Source organism: Onychomys torridus, chromosome 11 (genome assembly GCF_903995425.1).
Source record: "Onychomys torridus chromosome 11, mOncTor1.1, whole genome shotgun sequence".
Classification (NCBI taxonomy): domain Eukaryota; kingdom Metazoa; phylum Chordata; class Mammalia; order Rodentia; family Cricetidae; genus Onychomys; species Onychomys torridus.
The window spans coordinates 50,177,390-50,190,025 of record NC_050453.1 but is presented as its reverse complement, the minus strand read 5'-3'; the positions used below and the strand labels follow the sequence as shown (position 1 = coordinate 50,190,025).

Sequence of the window (12,636 nt, the reverse complement as noted above, 5' to 3'; positions counted from 1 at the left end):
GCTAGCCTTCTAACTGTCACAGATCCACCTGGCTCCGCCTCCTGAGTGCTGGGATTAAAGGCGTGCGCCGCCACCGCCGCCGCCGCCGCCGCCACCACCACCACCTGTCTCATTCTGAGATTTTTTAAAAGAGCAATTGCCCCCTAAAAATCCCATCTACGGTATATTAAGTTGTGCAAGAGGTATGGTGGTGCATGTTGTTCCAGCATTTTAGAGATGCAGACAGCAAGAGAATGACAAATTTGAAGGCAACTTGGGGCTAAACAGTGTATCTTTGGAGAGAAAGGGGAGGGTAATTATGTTGGAACACATTGTTTCGCTTGAGACAAGAGGTAAAATCGTACTTCAAAAGCCCTACTTCAAAACAAAAACACACAGCAACTTTCATAAGTAGCTATCTCTTGGTAAAATAAAAACTCTAAAATTATAGATAGCAAACTTTAATTTTAAAGGTAAATTTGGACCTAAGAAAAAACACGTTATGCCCTTGGGAGCTATTTGTTTTTGCAACTAACTTTCATTCTTTTATGAATTAATGAGATACAGACCATCATAAACAATGGTAAACAGAAGTTCTAATTTTGTTCTTTGACCAAATGTATCTTAACTTTGGGTTTAGCATGAGGGGTCAATAAAGGTATGGATAATTCCAACAATTGTTATAATTTCAGACAGACCATTTGACCTGTGGCTTTAACAATTTCAGTGTCCTTAGTAAATAAAACTAACGACTGACTCCCCTGAATCTGTCAAGAGCCGCACAAAGGGTATTATTACCATCACTGAGTGGCTTGGGTAGTTTTGTCATCCTTGGCTGTAGCAGTCATGGCTGTCAAAGCCATGATGAAATATCTCTGGGCTAGTTCGTTTCCTAGTTTTAGTTTACTTTAAAAAAAACACCATCTTGTTTTCTTCGGGAAGAACGTTCAACATTGGATGGCCTTCGTCGTTTACTTTCTGAGTGTAAAATCCAACCTCCTCATCATGGACTCCTCCTGATCAATAACTTGATTTTAAGATGACATTCCAGCCCTTCTTTCACATCACAAACCTGTCCGACAGGAGGCGGCGGTGACTGAGCTACCACCCTCAGGTGATCACGCGGGCACCACCCTGCGGGGAGTAATTTTTCTTCTGGTTCTCCGAAGAGCCCCCCCCTTTTTTTTTTAAACCCTGAATGCGGGAGTGCGGGGCTCGGGAGAACTCGGCAGAGATCGGAAGAACTCGGCGGGCAGGTGAGCGCCTGGCTGCTAGGCGGAGGAGGTGGAACCTGCAGGCCCGGTGGCGCGCGGGCTACAGGGCGCGCAGGCTCGGGGGCGCGCGGGAGCGGGAAGCCAGGAAGCACGGTGGCGCCCTGAGCCCGGCGGTGGCGCGGGCAGCCCGGCGGGGCGGGGCGAGGCCTCCGGAGGGGCGGGCTCCCGGCATCGTGGTCGCGCTCGCCCGCTGCTCTGCCCGCCGCTGCCCGGACGCTTGGCCATGTCCTGGCGCGGCGGGGTTTCTCCGGGGAGGTGGCTGGTGGCGAGCGGGAGCAGCTTGGCTTGGCGGCGCAGCGCGGCTGGAGCTGCGGGCTCGGGGTACGCGGCGGGGCGGGCCTGCCTGGCCCGTGGGACCCTGCGGTAGTGTTGGTGGGACCCCGGGAGCCCCAGCCGGGCTTGGGGGACACACACCAGACCCCCTAGTTGGAGCTTCACAAACACAGGGGGTGGTTTTTAGCTCAGGGTAGACGCGGGCGACCCTGAAAAAAGGTATTCCCTGCTGTGGGAACTTATCTAACCGGTCGCTCTTATTTTGATGCTATGTCTTGGCTGTCCTGTCGCAGGAAGTAAATATGACTGTTGCTTCTAAATGGCCAAAGCTTTGCAGCTAGTAACTCTGGCATCCTGTAGATGTGGTTTCTGGTTTGATGGGAGTGTTGCTATCCTTGGTTTCCCTCCTTGGCATAACCTGGGCTGACACACCAGCTTTGGCCTAGGCGGCAATCAAGACGTCTGCGACAGCGCTTCCAGTCCTCCACTGTCTTCCGGAGACTTCCCATCTGAAAGCGCCAATCACGTGATGTTAACTCTTTGACGGGTCCTTAGAACTGTTTCCTATTACATATGTTGGAGTATACCCTGCTTTGCCTATCTACCACCTCTTAGTAGGTGTTCTGTAAATGGAGCATGACTAGTTCGTGCTTTACCAATGCCGAGGAGGAGGTTTATTGTGCATTTACTCTTTGCCTGCTCCTTTCCTTAATAGGAAAGCTCAACTAGAAATTGATAGGCTTGCCTCAGGAACAGTAGGGGGCCTTTTTGGAACTTTTTCTTTGTCAGGAAAGGGAGTAATATTTCAGAACGTGCCTTGGCCCTCTCGTTTTTCTTAGAAAAGTTCATCTGCTGTAAATGCTGCATAGGTTTGAGGAGGAGGTAAATACTAGATTAGAGATGAAAAAGAAATTCTAGGAGAACAAGGAACAATGGCGACAAATGCTCATTTAGTTGCAGTGATTCCTTTCTCTAACTCATCTTTGCTGTAATGGGACACGATGCTTGTTGCAGCTTATTTGAAGCTTTCCAGGGCGACCATGTATAGTAGAAATTCATCATCCATGAGCAACGTGCACTGGGAAAGGCCATTTCATGGGATTCCCTCAAAAACAGGACTGAAACTTCATATTGTGGTTTAAGGCATGCGTTGACTGGGGCCTATATATTTTAAATTTAAAATAGCTTGCTTTTATACTTAACACAATTAAAGTTTCTATAAATACACCCATCAGGAATGAATTGCTTTTATGGAAGGAGAAATTTTTTTCTTTAATAATAAGTATATTTTTAAACTGGGCATGGTGATGCACACCTTTAATCCTAGCATTGGGAGGCAGAGGCATGAGGATCTCTGAGTTCCAAGTCAGGCTGGTCTACATAGAGAGACCCTGTCTCAAAAATAAAAAAAAATAAAAAAAAAACAAAAATCCTACCACAAATATATATATATTGGTTTGTCGAGACAGGGCTTCTCTGTAGCTTTGGAGGCTGTCCTGGAATTCGACTTGTAGACCAGGCTGGCCTCGAACTCACAGAGATCCACCTGCCTCTGCCTCCTGAGTGCTGGGATTATAGGCATGCGCCACCACCGCCCAGCTCAAAAATATATTTTAAAAAACCATTTGAAGCTAGGTGTAGTGGCACACTACACTTTAATGCTAGCACTTGGGAGGCAGTAGCCAGTGGATCTGGCCAGTCTGGTCTACAAAGCAAGTTCCAGGACAGCCAGGGATACAGAGAAACCTTGTTTTGAAAAACAAACAAACAGAAAAGATATTAAAAACAATCTGGACATTAAGTTCTTTATCTTACCCTTAATCCTTAGATATTTGAGCAGTTCTCCTTTGTAGCACTTGTTTTTTTGAGAGATTAGTAGTTCGTACCATGTCTAATATGCTCCAAGAATGTTGTCAGGCCATGCTATTTTATCAAGAAAAAGGAGTGAATGAGGGAAATGAATTGTGGGATCAATGGAAAGACTTGATGATTCATTGGCAGGTGTTTTGATAAATATTCCTGTCCAGGGGATATTTTGTATTTATTTATTTGAGACAAGATCTCTTTACATAGTCCTGGCTGTTCTGGAACTCACTGTATAAGCCAGGCTGGCCTCAACTCACAGAACTCTGCCTGCTTCTACCTTCCAAGTGCTTGGATCAAAGGTGGACATTAATGGTCATGTCAAGTATTATTGACATTTACTGCGTGTAGGATACGGTTTTGCTTTCTGTGTGTGTCAGCTCATTACATCTTCACAAACCCCTTTAAGTAGGAGTGATTCTTTTTCCTATGTGTGGATTGAGAAGTTGGGAACTGTAGAGTAATGCATTGAAAACCATTATTCCCTTAGTCTTTGTAGGTTCTTTGTTTCACAGTGTCCACAAAAGTTTTTGTATATTTTTAAAAAGTTGTTATTATTTTACGTGTATGCCACATGTGCGCATGCTCGAAGAGACCAGAAGAGGGAGCCAGAGCTCCTAAAGCTAGATTTACAGGTAATTGGTTATGAGCGAGGTTGATGTGGGTTCTAGGTCTGCAAGAACAGCAAGTGCTCTTAACTCCTGAGTCATCTCTCTAGGGTCCCCCCCCCCCAACCATTATGTATGTTTTCAGAAGAAATGCCAAACACATTTTATTGTCTTCATTAAGGCAGAATATCTGGTATTTGGTGATTATGAATTTGCTTATAAATAAGACTGTACTGAACTTTAGACATAGAGATTGGTTTTATTAGGTAAAATTTATTGAAAGGCTACTTAGATAAGCACACGTGTGTCCTGTTGGTGTTGGCAGACAAGTACTTTGTGAACTGGTATGTACTAATAAAGCTTCCCCACTCCCCACCTCCTGCTTTGTGTATTTGGACCTATTTGTAATTAAGGTTGTTTCCACTGGAACCCATGTGAAAGAGGATCGCTTCATTAACTGAACTGGTCTTTTCCTTTGTTTTAGGATGGGAAACAGCACATCCTCATCTGTGGGGAAGTCAGCAACTACTCCTGTGAACCAGATCCAAGTGAGTGATGGGGGGCGATGGAGGAAGAAATGTCTCACACATTTAATACACTTACTGTGTTCAGACTTAACATAGTTTGGAAAATACGTTACTAAATTAATATGTTTATTAATTGCTCTCAAAATTATCCTTGTGACAAGTCCCGTATCATTTTTTTCTGCTAAAATTTCTGGTTTATTATTTGTGCTTTCTTTCTGTGTGAGAGTGTGGTTTGTGTGTGTTATACACATGGTTGTACGCATGTGTGGAGGCCAGAGGCGGGAATGTCCAGTGACCTGTTCTATCGTTATCCACGTTATCTGCCTTATTTCTTTGAAAGTCTCTCTCACTGAGCCTGGAGTTAGGCTGGTGGTAACTGAGCCCTACCTTTCTGTCTCTGCCCTCCCTTCACCCTTACCTCTGAGTGCTATAGTTACAGGTATGTGTGTGGCCACAGATGGCTTTTTACGTGGATGCTGGGATCTGAATTCAGTCCTCATGTGCCTAGCTAACTGGAGTTTCGTGCTCTTGCTCAAAGTAAGGAAGCAGTCTTGGCCACAGTTGCAAACGCCTTCCGCACATAGTCCAAGACCTTCCATTTAAATGTATTCCTGAAAGGCTCTGTCACCCCTGCTTCAAAGGTGTTCCTCACACCAGGGAGGAGGGGGAGCAGATAATCACACACGTCATATATGGCATCATCACAAGAAAGTTCCCAAGTCCTATTTTGTATTTTGAATGACACTCATGGTAATGGTCAAGCCATCTTATTCCAGAGGAGACTTCACACCACAGTAAGCAACTTTTCAAAAATGGGCTCCCGCCTTCTTCCTTTTTCTGAAATGTATTTATTCCTAATGAAATCCACCTATGCCTTTGGAGTTTTTATTTTTTCATCATGCCTGTTCTAAGTCCACTGTTGATACCTTAGAGTCAGCGGTTCAGAGCCAGGGCCACCGTGTGGCTTTGGCATGGGCAAGTATTTAACAGCTTTCTGCCCCAACACAGAACCTACTGTCCAGTAATTATCCCATAAATTATTCTCTTAGGGATGCTATACATGGCTGTATTCTCTTGTTTTCTTCTTTCTCTCACTGCCGATCTTAATTAATTCTGCCTCAGGAACTTTGTGTTAAGCCGGATGTGGCGTCATTTGCCTGTCATCCTAGCACTTGGGAAGCTGAATTGAGAGGAGAGAAAATTCGGGGCTCCTTTGGACAATCCATTGGAGATCCCTCTTTCTAAACAAAAACAAACCCCTCCCCAGAATCCCTCCTGTCCATATATTTTTCTTCTTTTCCAGCCCATGAGGCATACCTTTATCTTCTTCACTGTCTTCTGCATACATTCTGTTACTACTCTGGACAGAGGGTGTAGCTCAGTGGTAGAGCATCAGCCTAGCATATGCAAGGTCCTGGGCTTTGCCCGCCCCCCCAGCAACACAAACACACACACACACACACACACACACACACACACACACACACAAGCTGAGTTCGTTTTAGCTCACCTCACTATAGCGGCAATGTCAGAAACTTCTTGTGTGGGGCATTCTCTATTTTAAAATACGAAGACAACACCATGAAACATTGAGGAAGGATGAGCTTGAGAGAGAATGAGGAGCATCTGCGAACCCCCTGGCACTGTCATCCTGAGGTCTATCACTTTGGAATCTCCTCGTCAGTGCTTCTGTGCCGTGGGAGCACTCGGTGCGCTCATCTCCTTAAGTCTACAGGAGAGGCACAGCATGCCTCTAACCTGAGTGGCATGGGGCAAGATCCCTGGCTTTGGGTGTGATGTGGAGTTTCAGGAAAGTGCGATGAACCTGTCAGTGGTAGCTGAAGTTTTCTACGGTCCTGCCCGGCCCCACAGACCCCACAGCTGCTTATAAAATAATCACTCAGAAGCTTATATTAATTAAAATTGTTCGGCCATTAGCTCAGGCGAACCACTGACTAGCTCTTCCACTTAAACTCAGCCCGTTTCTGTTCATCTATATGTTGCCACGTGTTCCGTGGCTTTACCTGTGTACCATTACATACTGCTCCCTGGACGGCAGGCTGGCGTCTCCTGACCCAGCCTTCCTCTTCCCAGAATTCTCCTTGTTTGCTAATCCTGCCTGTACTTCCTGCCTGGCTACTGGCCAGTCATCATTTTATTCAACCAGTGTACCAAAGCATTATCCCACAGCAGTCAGCCTGTTTTGTTATCTGTAGAACTGATTCATTAGTGCAGTATATAGTTGACCTCCCTGTGATGGAATTGTAAATTTTACTGAGCAGGAGAAAGAATGTGAAATAGATCAACCCGCCCACATCTAGGGCATGACTTAGGTGAGTGTACATTTCTGAAGCACTGTGTCTGAGTGTTGCACTCTGTGTCTTTGTCTTCATCTTGAAGTCACCGATGATGCTGGGCCATGGAAAAGCCACCCAGGTAGGTGCTCAGGTGCCAGACTTGTCCACTGGAAACGTGTGGATGCCAGTGATGTCTGCTCAACTCATTTCATTCCAGTGTTTAGAAATAAAGAACATAAGAAAACTTCACGAGCTGTACACATACCAAAGCCTGGGCATTATGGTAAAGACCTGGAGAACAGTGCAACCCTAGTTGCTATCACAGCGTCATTTTGAAACTTGCTTATGACGTCAGCTTCAAACCACTGAGCAAACTTTTCTGGAAGTAGCTTTTCCAGGATCAGCTGGCAAGCATAGTTTACCATGATAGCTCTTACTGTATGGAAATGGGGGAGTAAGCTATTGTTCACACCTGGGGAGAGCTGTGCATTTTAAGGAGAAATGACACATTATTTCCTTGCAATTGAAAGTCATCGGCAGTAAGGAGTAAATGCCTTCTGAATACTTTGAAACATTTGAGAAGTACAATAGAGATTAAGTATCTGGAACGTTGGGCTGGATTTACCTGGACTCTCATATCTTCTTATTAATCAAGGATAGCAAGTAAGTCACTTACCTTCCCTGTACCTTGGTTTCTTCGCCTGTGCAGTTTAGATAGTATAGGATGGACCCATATTAAGATTATGGTGAAGTTGAAATGACTTCGTGATGTCGAGAATAGACAGAAGTGTTTGGCTGTCACTGGTATTTGTTCTCATATTGCTCTCAGGCACTGTTTTGATAAAGATTTATTTATTTATTATGTATGTAGTGTTCTACCTGTATGTTTGCCTGCAGGCCAGAAGAGGGCACCAGATCTCTTTACAGATGGTCATGAGCCACCATGTGGTTGCTGGGAATTGAACTCAGAACCTCTCGGATGAGCTGCCAGTGCTCTTAACCGCTAAGCCGTCTCTTCAGCGCCCTACTGTTTTGTTTCTGATGGCCAGCCTTTGCAGTGAATTATATCCTCAGTCTATAGACACCGTAGATAGATGATAGGGACTTAGTCGGAGCATAGAGTTTGGCTCTACTCCAAAATCACACTCCTTCCACTGATGATGATTTCATTCCAAAAGGTAATATCTGAAATGAGAATGTCTCATTTGTTTTTAATTTCAGGAAACAATTTCTAACAATTGTGTGGTGATTTTCTCAAAAACATCCTGTTCTTACTGTTCAATGGCCAAAAAGATTTTCCATGACATGAATGTCAACTATAAAGTTGTGGAATTGGATATGTTGGAATATGGCAGCCAGTTTCAGGATGCTCTTCATAAGATGACTGGAGAAAGAACTGTGAGTGTCCCCCCTCAGCCCTGCTGCCCCTGGGGATGAGCTGGACACTAGACTTTCCTGCTAGAAAGAGCAAACCTGGCATTTCTGTGGATCTCACATTGATAAAGAAAGACATAGCAGATCTACAAAGAAACCAGGCTCATAGAAGAAGAAACGGCATAGTTCATTTTAATTTTTCTGTTTGTCTCGTGTGTGTGTGTGTGTGTGTGTGTGTGTGTGTGTGTGTGTGTGTGAGAGAGAGAGAGAGAGAGAGAGAGAGAGAGAGAGGGAGAGAGAGAGAGACTGAGACTCTGTTGTGGCTAACATAAGGATCCCAAATCAAAAGACTTTATTTACCCCAAATTATGGATAAGCAGAATTCTGATCCAGAACAAAGACTCTAAAAAGCTCCAGTACGATCCACAACATTGGCACCAGCACAGACAACCTTATGATTTGGCTATTTAAGTCACACAGCAGAAACTGCAAACTTGCAAACTATGACATGTCTGATCCATACCTGTCCCAGAACTACACTGTTTTCAAAGGCTTACACACACACACACACACACACACACACACACACACACACGAGAGAGAGAGAGAGAGAGAGAGAGAGAGAGAGAGAGAGAGAGAGAAAGAGAAGAGGCATGAGGCAGCTCATGGTGTCCTGAGTGTTTGCCTGTGGAATATTAAGGTCCTTTTGGAGGTCTTTGAGGATAAAATTATCCTCGACCTCGTGGACAGTGCAGACCAGGCTCAGTCTGTAGCCCCTTGTGCTTGTCTGTGTTCAGTGCTCACTGTTCCAGCCTCTGGAAGTTTGTGTATTTTTTTCATGATATGAATAGTCAGAAAAGCACTCAATGTTTCCACTTTGCTTCTTGTTTAAAGGTTTGTAGAAGATCTTGGTAAACAGGTAGAAAGGAATCACATAAACATTATTAATACGGACCTAGTTTTTCCCTCCCCCCCCCTTTCTGCCCAAGGACAGTTTTATACCCCTGGGTCAGGCATGCTGCAAACCTTGGTAGTTGCCGGAAGCAGAATGGAGGAGGAAAGGAAACATAGCACACTGTTTAAACGGGCACAGAGGTCACACACGGAGACAAACAGCCATAGAGTAGAGAAGGGGGCTGTAGAGAAAGCAGGGAAGCTCCAGGTATCAGAAAAAAAGTGTACTTATGGTCTGACCTAAAGAAAGAGGCAGATCTAACGGGAAAAGTTGAAGCTTTCTGACTGAGGCCTCTGAGGCGCAGGCAGACCCTGCTGAACCTCATGGCTGGCTCTTTTTAAATGGGTGTGGTGTGTAGGAAGAAGAGCTTTAGAATCAGATTGTCTTGGATTTGAACCCTAACTCTTTTACTATTGCAGTTTTGGGAAGGTTACCTTTCCTTATTTCTCTCCAAAACTGGGCTAGTTGTGACCCTTGCAATCAGGTCTCATTTAACTTTGGCTTACTTAACAGGTTCCCAGAGTATTCGTCAACGGCGCGTTTATTGGAGGTGCAACCGACACTCACAGGCTTCACAGAGAAGGGAAATTGCTGCCGCTGGTTCATCAATGTGACCTACAGAAGAGCAAGAGGAAAGACGTGGAATGATGTGGCTATTCACCGGGACCACGAAAATGTTAGTTAACGCAGTCCCGCTTTTTAATTGTTTGAGGATGTTTTAAGTATGTACATTACCTTCCTCAAGACAATTTCAAATAATGAACAATAAATTGCTGTGGACCCCCTCATCTTCCCCCTGGCCAGTTTTTGAGCATGAGATGGTCTGTAAAACTGAAGGGGTGGGGTTACATCAAAAGTAAAGAATGGTTATTAGGGATTTATTCATGAATTTTACAATGAAGAGGAAGTAAGCACTTGAAATTCTTATTCCCTTTATTATGCAGGAATTAACTTACATTCACTAGCTGTCAGGACTGAGGACTGATGTGTGATTTCTCTAAAATGTGAATGTGGTGTAGAAGTGCAGTACGCTCGGATACCATAGCAGGTTAGCCTTTCATGTTATATTGTAGATCATCAGAGACATATTAAATATGTAGAATGGAATAAAGTTTATAGTTGGGAAACCAAACTGCTAATGACTTCATAGTTACAGGGATGAAAAAAAAATAAACATGTCTATTGACAGAAGGCAAAAAGGTTTCAATATAGTGAGGATGAACTTTTCCAACAGTTCAGAAATGTATTTAGTCAAGCTGTCAGTTGGAATGTTCTACCTTTCAGAATGTGTAGCAGCTATTGGAAATTTTGTGGGGGGGGGCAGAGGTGGGGGATGAGACAGGGTCAGTCTGTAGCCCAGGCTGGCCTCAAACTCACATCAGTCCTCTCTGTTTCTCAAGCTTGGATTAAATGCTGAGCCACCATGCCCAGCCTGGAAATGTATAAGGGAACCAGGGTATAGAGTTTAGACTAAAGGTCCTTGCTATGGTTCCAATGTCCCTCATCACAGACTTCATGTGTTGGAAATGCATGATTATGTCATGATATGGTAAGAGGTGAGGCCTTTAAAAAGTGGTTAATCATAAGGGCAGGTAGGTTAGAGCTATATTAAAGATTTAGTTATCACAGAAGATGGTTTGTAATAAAAGTTTGTCCCTCTTACCTCACACACACCCATGCTCTTCTTGCCCTTCCTCTCTCTGCAGTATCCTGACGTAGCAAGAAAACCCTCACTAGAGGCTGCTGCCATAATCTCAAGCTTCCCAGCCTATGAACTCTAAGTGAATCTCTTCTTCACAAATGAGTCTCTGGTATTGTTTCAGCCGTACAGATGGAGGAGAGTACCCCTAAAGTCACTTGAATGTTATTTTACTATTTTCTAACCTGGAATACACACTGTTCAAACTGAACTCACTTCAGATAAGCTTAGCAAATAAGAATTACTCTTTAAGAAGTATTAATTTTAAAAGGGTTGAAAATATTTTCATTACTTTACTAACCTGGTCATATTTCCAGCCTCTGGCCAAGAATATGAAATAATGCATTTTCTACTGGATTCGCAGAGTCATGTTGGACAGATGATCAAATGCTGCCCCTTTCTCAGAGGTAGGAAGAAATGGACTTCCAGAGCGAGGGTTTCGGCTTCTGGTCAAGATTACTAAGGAATCAAGGGGAGTTTTGAGGAAGACAAGAGGCTTGCTGTCAGTGGTCTTTCCTACACGGACCTCAAACATTTGGATACCTTGACACAGCAAGAAATTAGACTGTTCTCTCCTGATAGTTGTAATGTTGGTAGGAAAAGAAAACGGCATATTTTTATTCCTTTATTTTGCATTATATCATGAGGATTTTATTTTATTTTTTTGCTGTTGTAAAACTCATGTTAGAGAGTAGAAAGTTTGTCATGCATGGGAAAGGTAAACTTGTCACTGTCGCTTTTATTACTGTATTTAGGTGTAAGGTCAGAGGCAGGTTACTTAGGCGCATGGCTATATTGACCAGGTGATTATATGGTACTTGGGTTTGAAGAACTTCCTTGTGGTAATCTGACTCTGACCTAGGGCCTGAATGCTAGGCTGGTACCTTCCCACTGAACTATACAACTAATCCTTACAAAGAATGTTTCATTAGTTCTTCCTAGACTTGTGGAAAACAGAGCATGAGTGGTACTTGTTTTAAGATAAGCCATATTAGCAGAAGGCTCAAAAACATCCAAGGTAACAGGATGTCTTATCACTTATAATTTTATTTTAAAAAGAAATAAAACTCTTCCAGTGTTTACCTAGTAAGTGTTCTGAATTTTATTCTCAGTGACTTTAAAAAAAAAAAAAAGGTTACTTCTTGGGGTCTAGCATTGCATCCAAAGAAATTAATTTGCAAACCAGGACTCATCGACAGATGCTCAGAGGTGACAGACTATTGGCTCACGTCATAGCAGATGAAAAGGGTCCGTAACAAGAAAGTCTTTGCCTCTGAGTATTTAAAACGATGAATGCGAGGTGGCTCAGTAGGTAAAAATACTACTCACCAAGCAAGCCTGATGATCTGAGTTCAGCCTCTGGGACCCACAGTGGAAAGAGAGAAATGGCTCCTGACTGGCACATGTGTGGGCTTGCTCTCAAATGGACCATGGGTGGGCATATGCCCAATAAGGAAATGCTGGACACAACTTAGAACACACACACTGACTGGGTGGTGGTGGCACATGCCTTTAATCCCAGCACTGGGGACACAGAACCAGGCAGATCTCTGTGAGTTTGAAGCCAGTCTGGTCTACAGAGCGAGTTCCAGGACAGACACCAAAACTACACAGAGAAACCTGGTCTCAGAAAACAAAACAAACAAACAAAACACACACACACACACACACACACACACACACACACACACACACACAACTTGTGTGTGTTGGAGGGAGGGCTGCATGTGTGTGGAGGTCAGAACAACTCTGGAGTCAGTTCTCTCCTTCCACCTTAACAGGGTTCC

The 12,636-nt window shown here is 43.9% G+C and overlaps 1 protein-coding gene across 6 annotated transcripts; it reads left to right on the top strand.

Moving 5' to 3' along the window:
* Positions 1–1,295: 1,295 nt before the first annotated feature.
* Positions 1,296–11,935, top strand: Glrx2 (glutaredoxin 2). 6 transcript variants are annotated; one of them, XM_036202700.1, is made up of 5 exons: positions 1,296–1,574; positions 4,482–4,545; positions 8,043–8,219; positions 9,664–9,826; positions 10,857–11,935. In XM_036202700.1, exons 1-4 carry the CDS (start codon positions 1,477–1,479, stop codon positions 9,796–9,798), a joined length of 474 nt encoding a protein of 157 aa, XP_036058593.1. In that variant the 5' UTR covers positions 1,296–1,476; the 3' UTR covers positions 9,799–9,826; positions 10,857–11,935. The 6 variants fall into 6 exon arrangements, 4 of the variants coding, with proteins under 4 accessions (XP_036058593.1, XP_036058591.1, XP_036058590.1 ...); XM_036202698.1 differs by having other exon boundaries at positions 10,095–11,935; XR_004946213.1 differs by having other exon boundaries at positions 1,297–1,574; positions 9,664–10,198; positions 11,214–11,935.
* The last annotated feature ends 701 nt before the right edge of the window (positions 11,936–12,636 follow it).

Bases quoted from the DNA above. Each gene is read 5' to 3' on its own strand.
- Glrx2 (XM_036202700.1), top strand. From the start codon at position 1,477: ATGTCCTGGCGCGGCGGGGTTTCTCCGGGGAGGTGGCTGGTGGCGAGC. The intron at 1,575-4,481 runs GTACGCGGCGGG...CCTTTGTTTTAG, and splicing joins GCTGGAGCTGCGGGCTCGGG to GATGGGAAACAGCACATCCT. The intron at 8,220-9,663 runs GTGAGTGTCCCC...CTTACTTAACAG, and splicing joins AGATGACTGGAGAAAGAACT to GTTCCCAGAGTATTCGTCAA.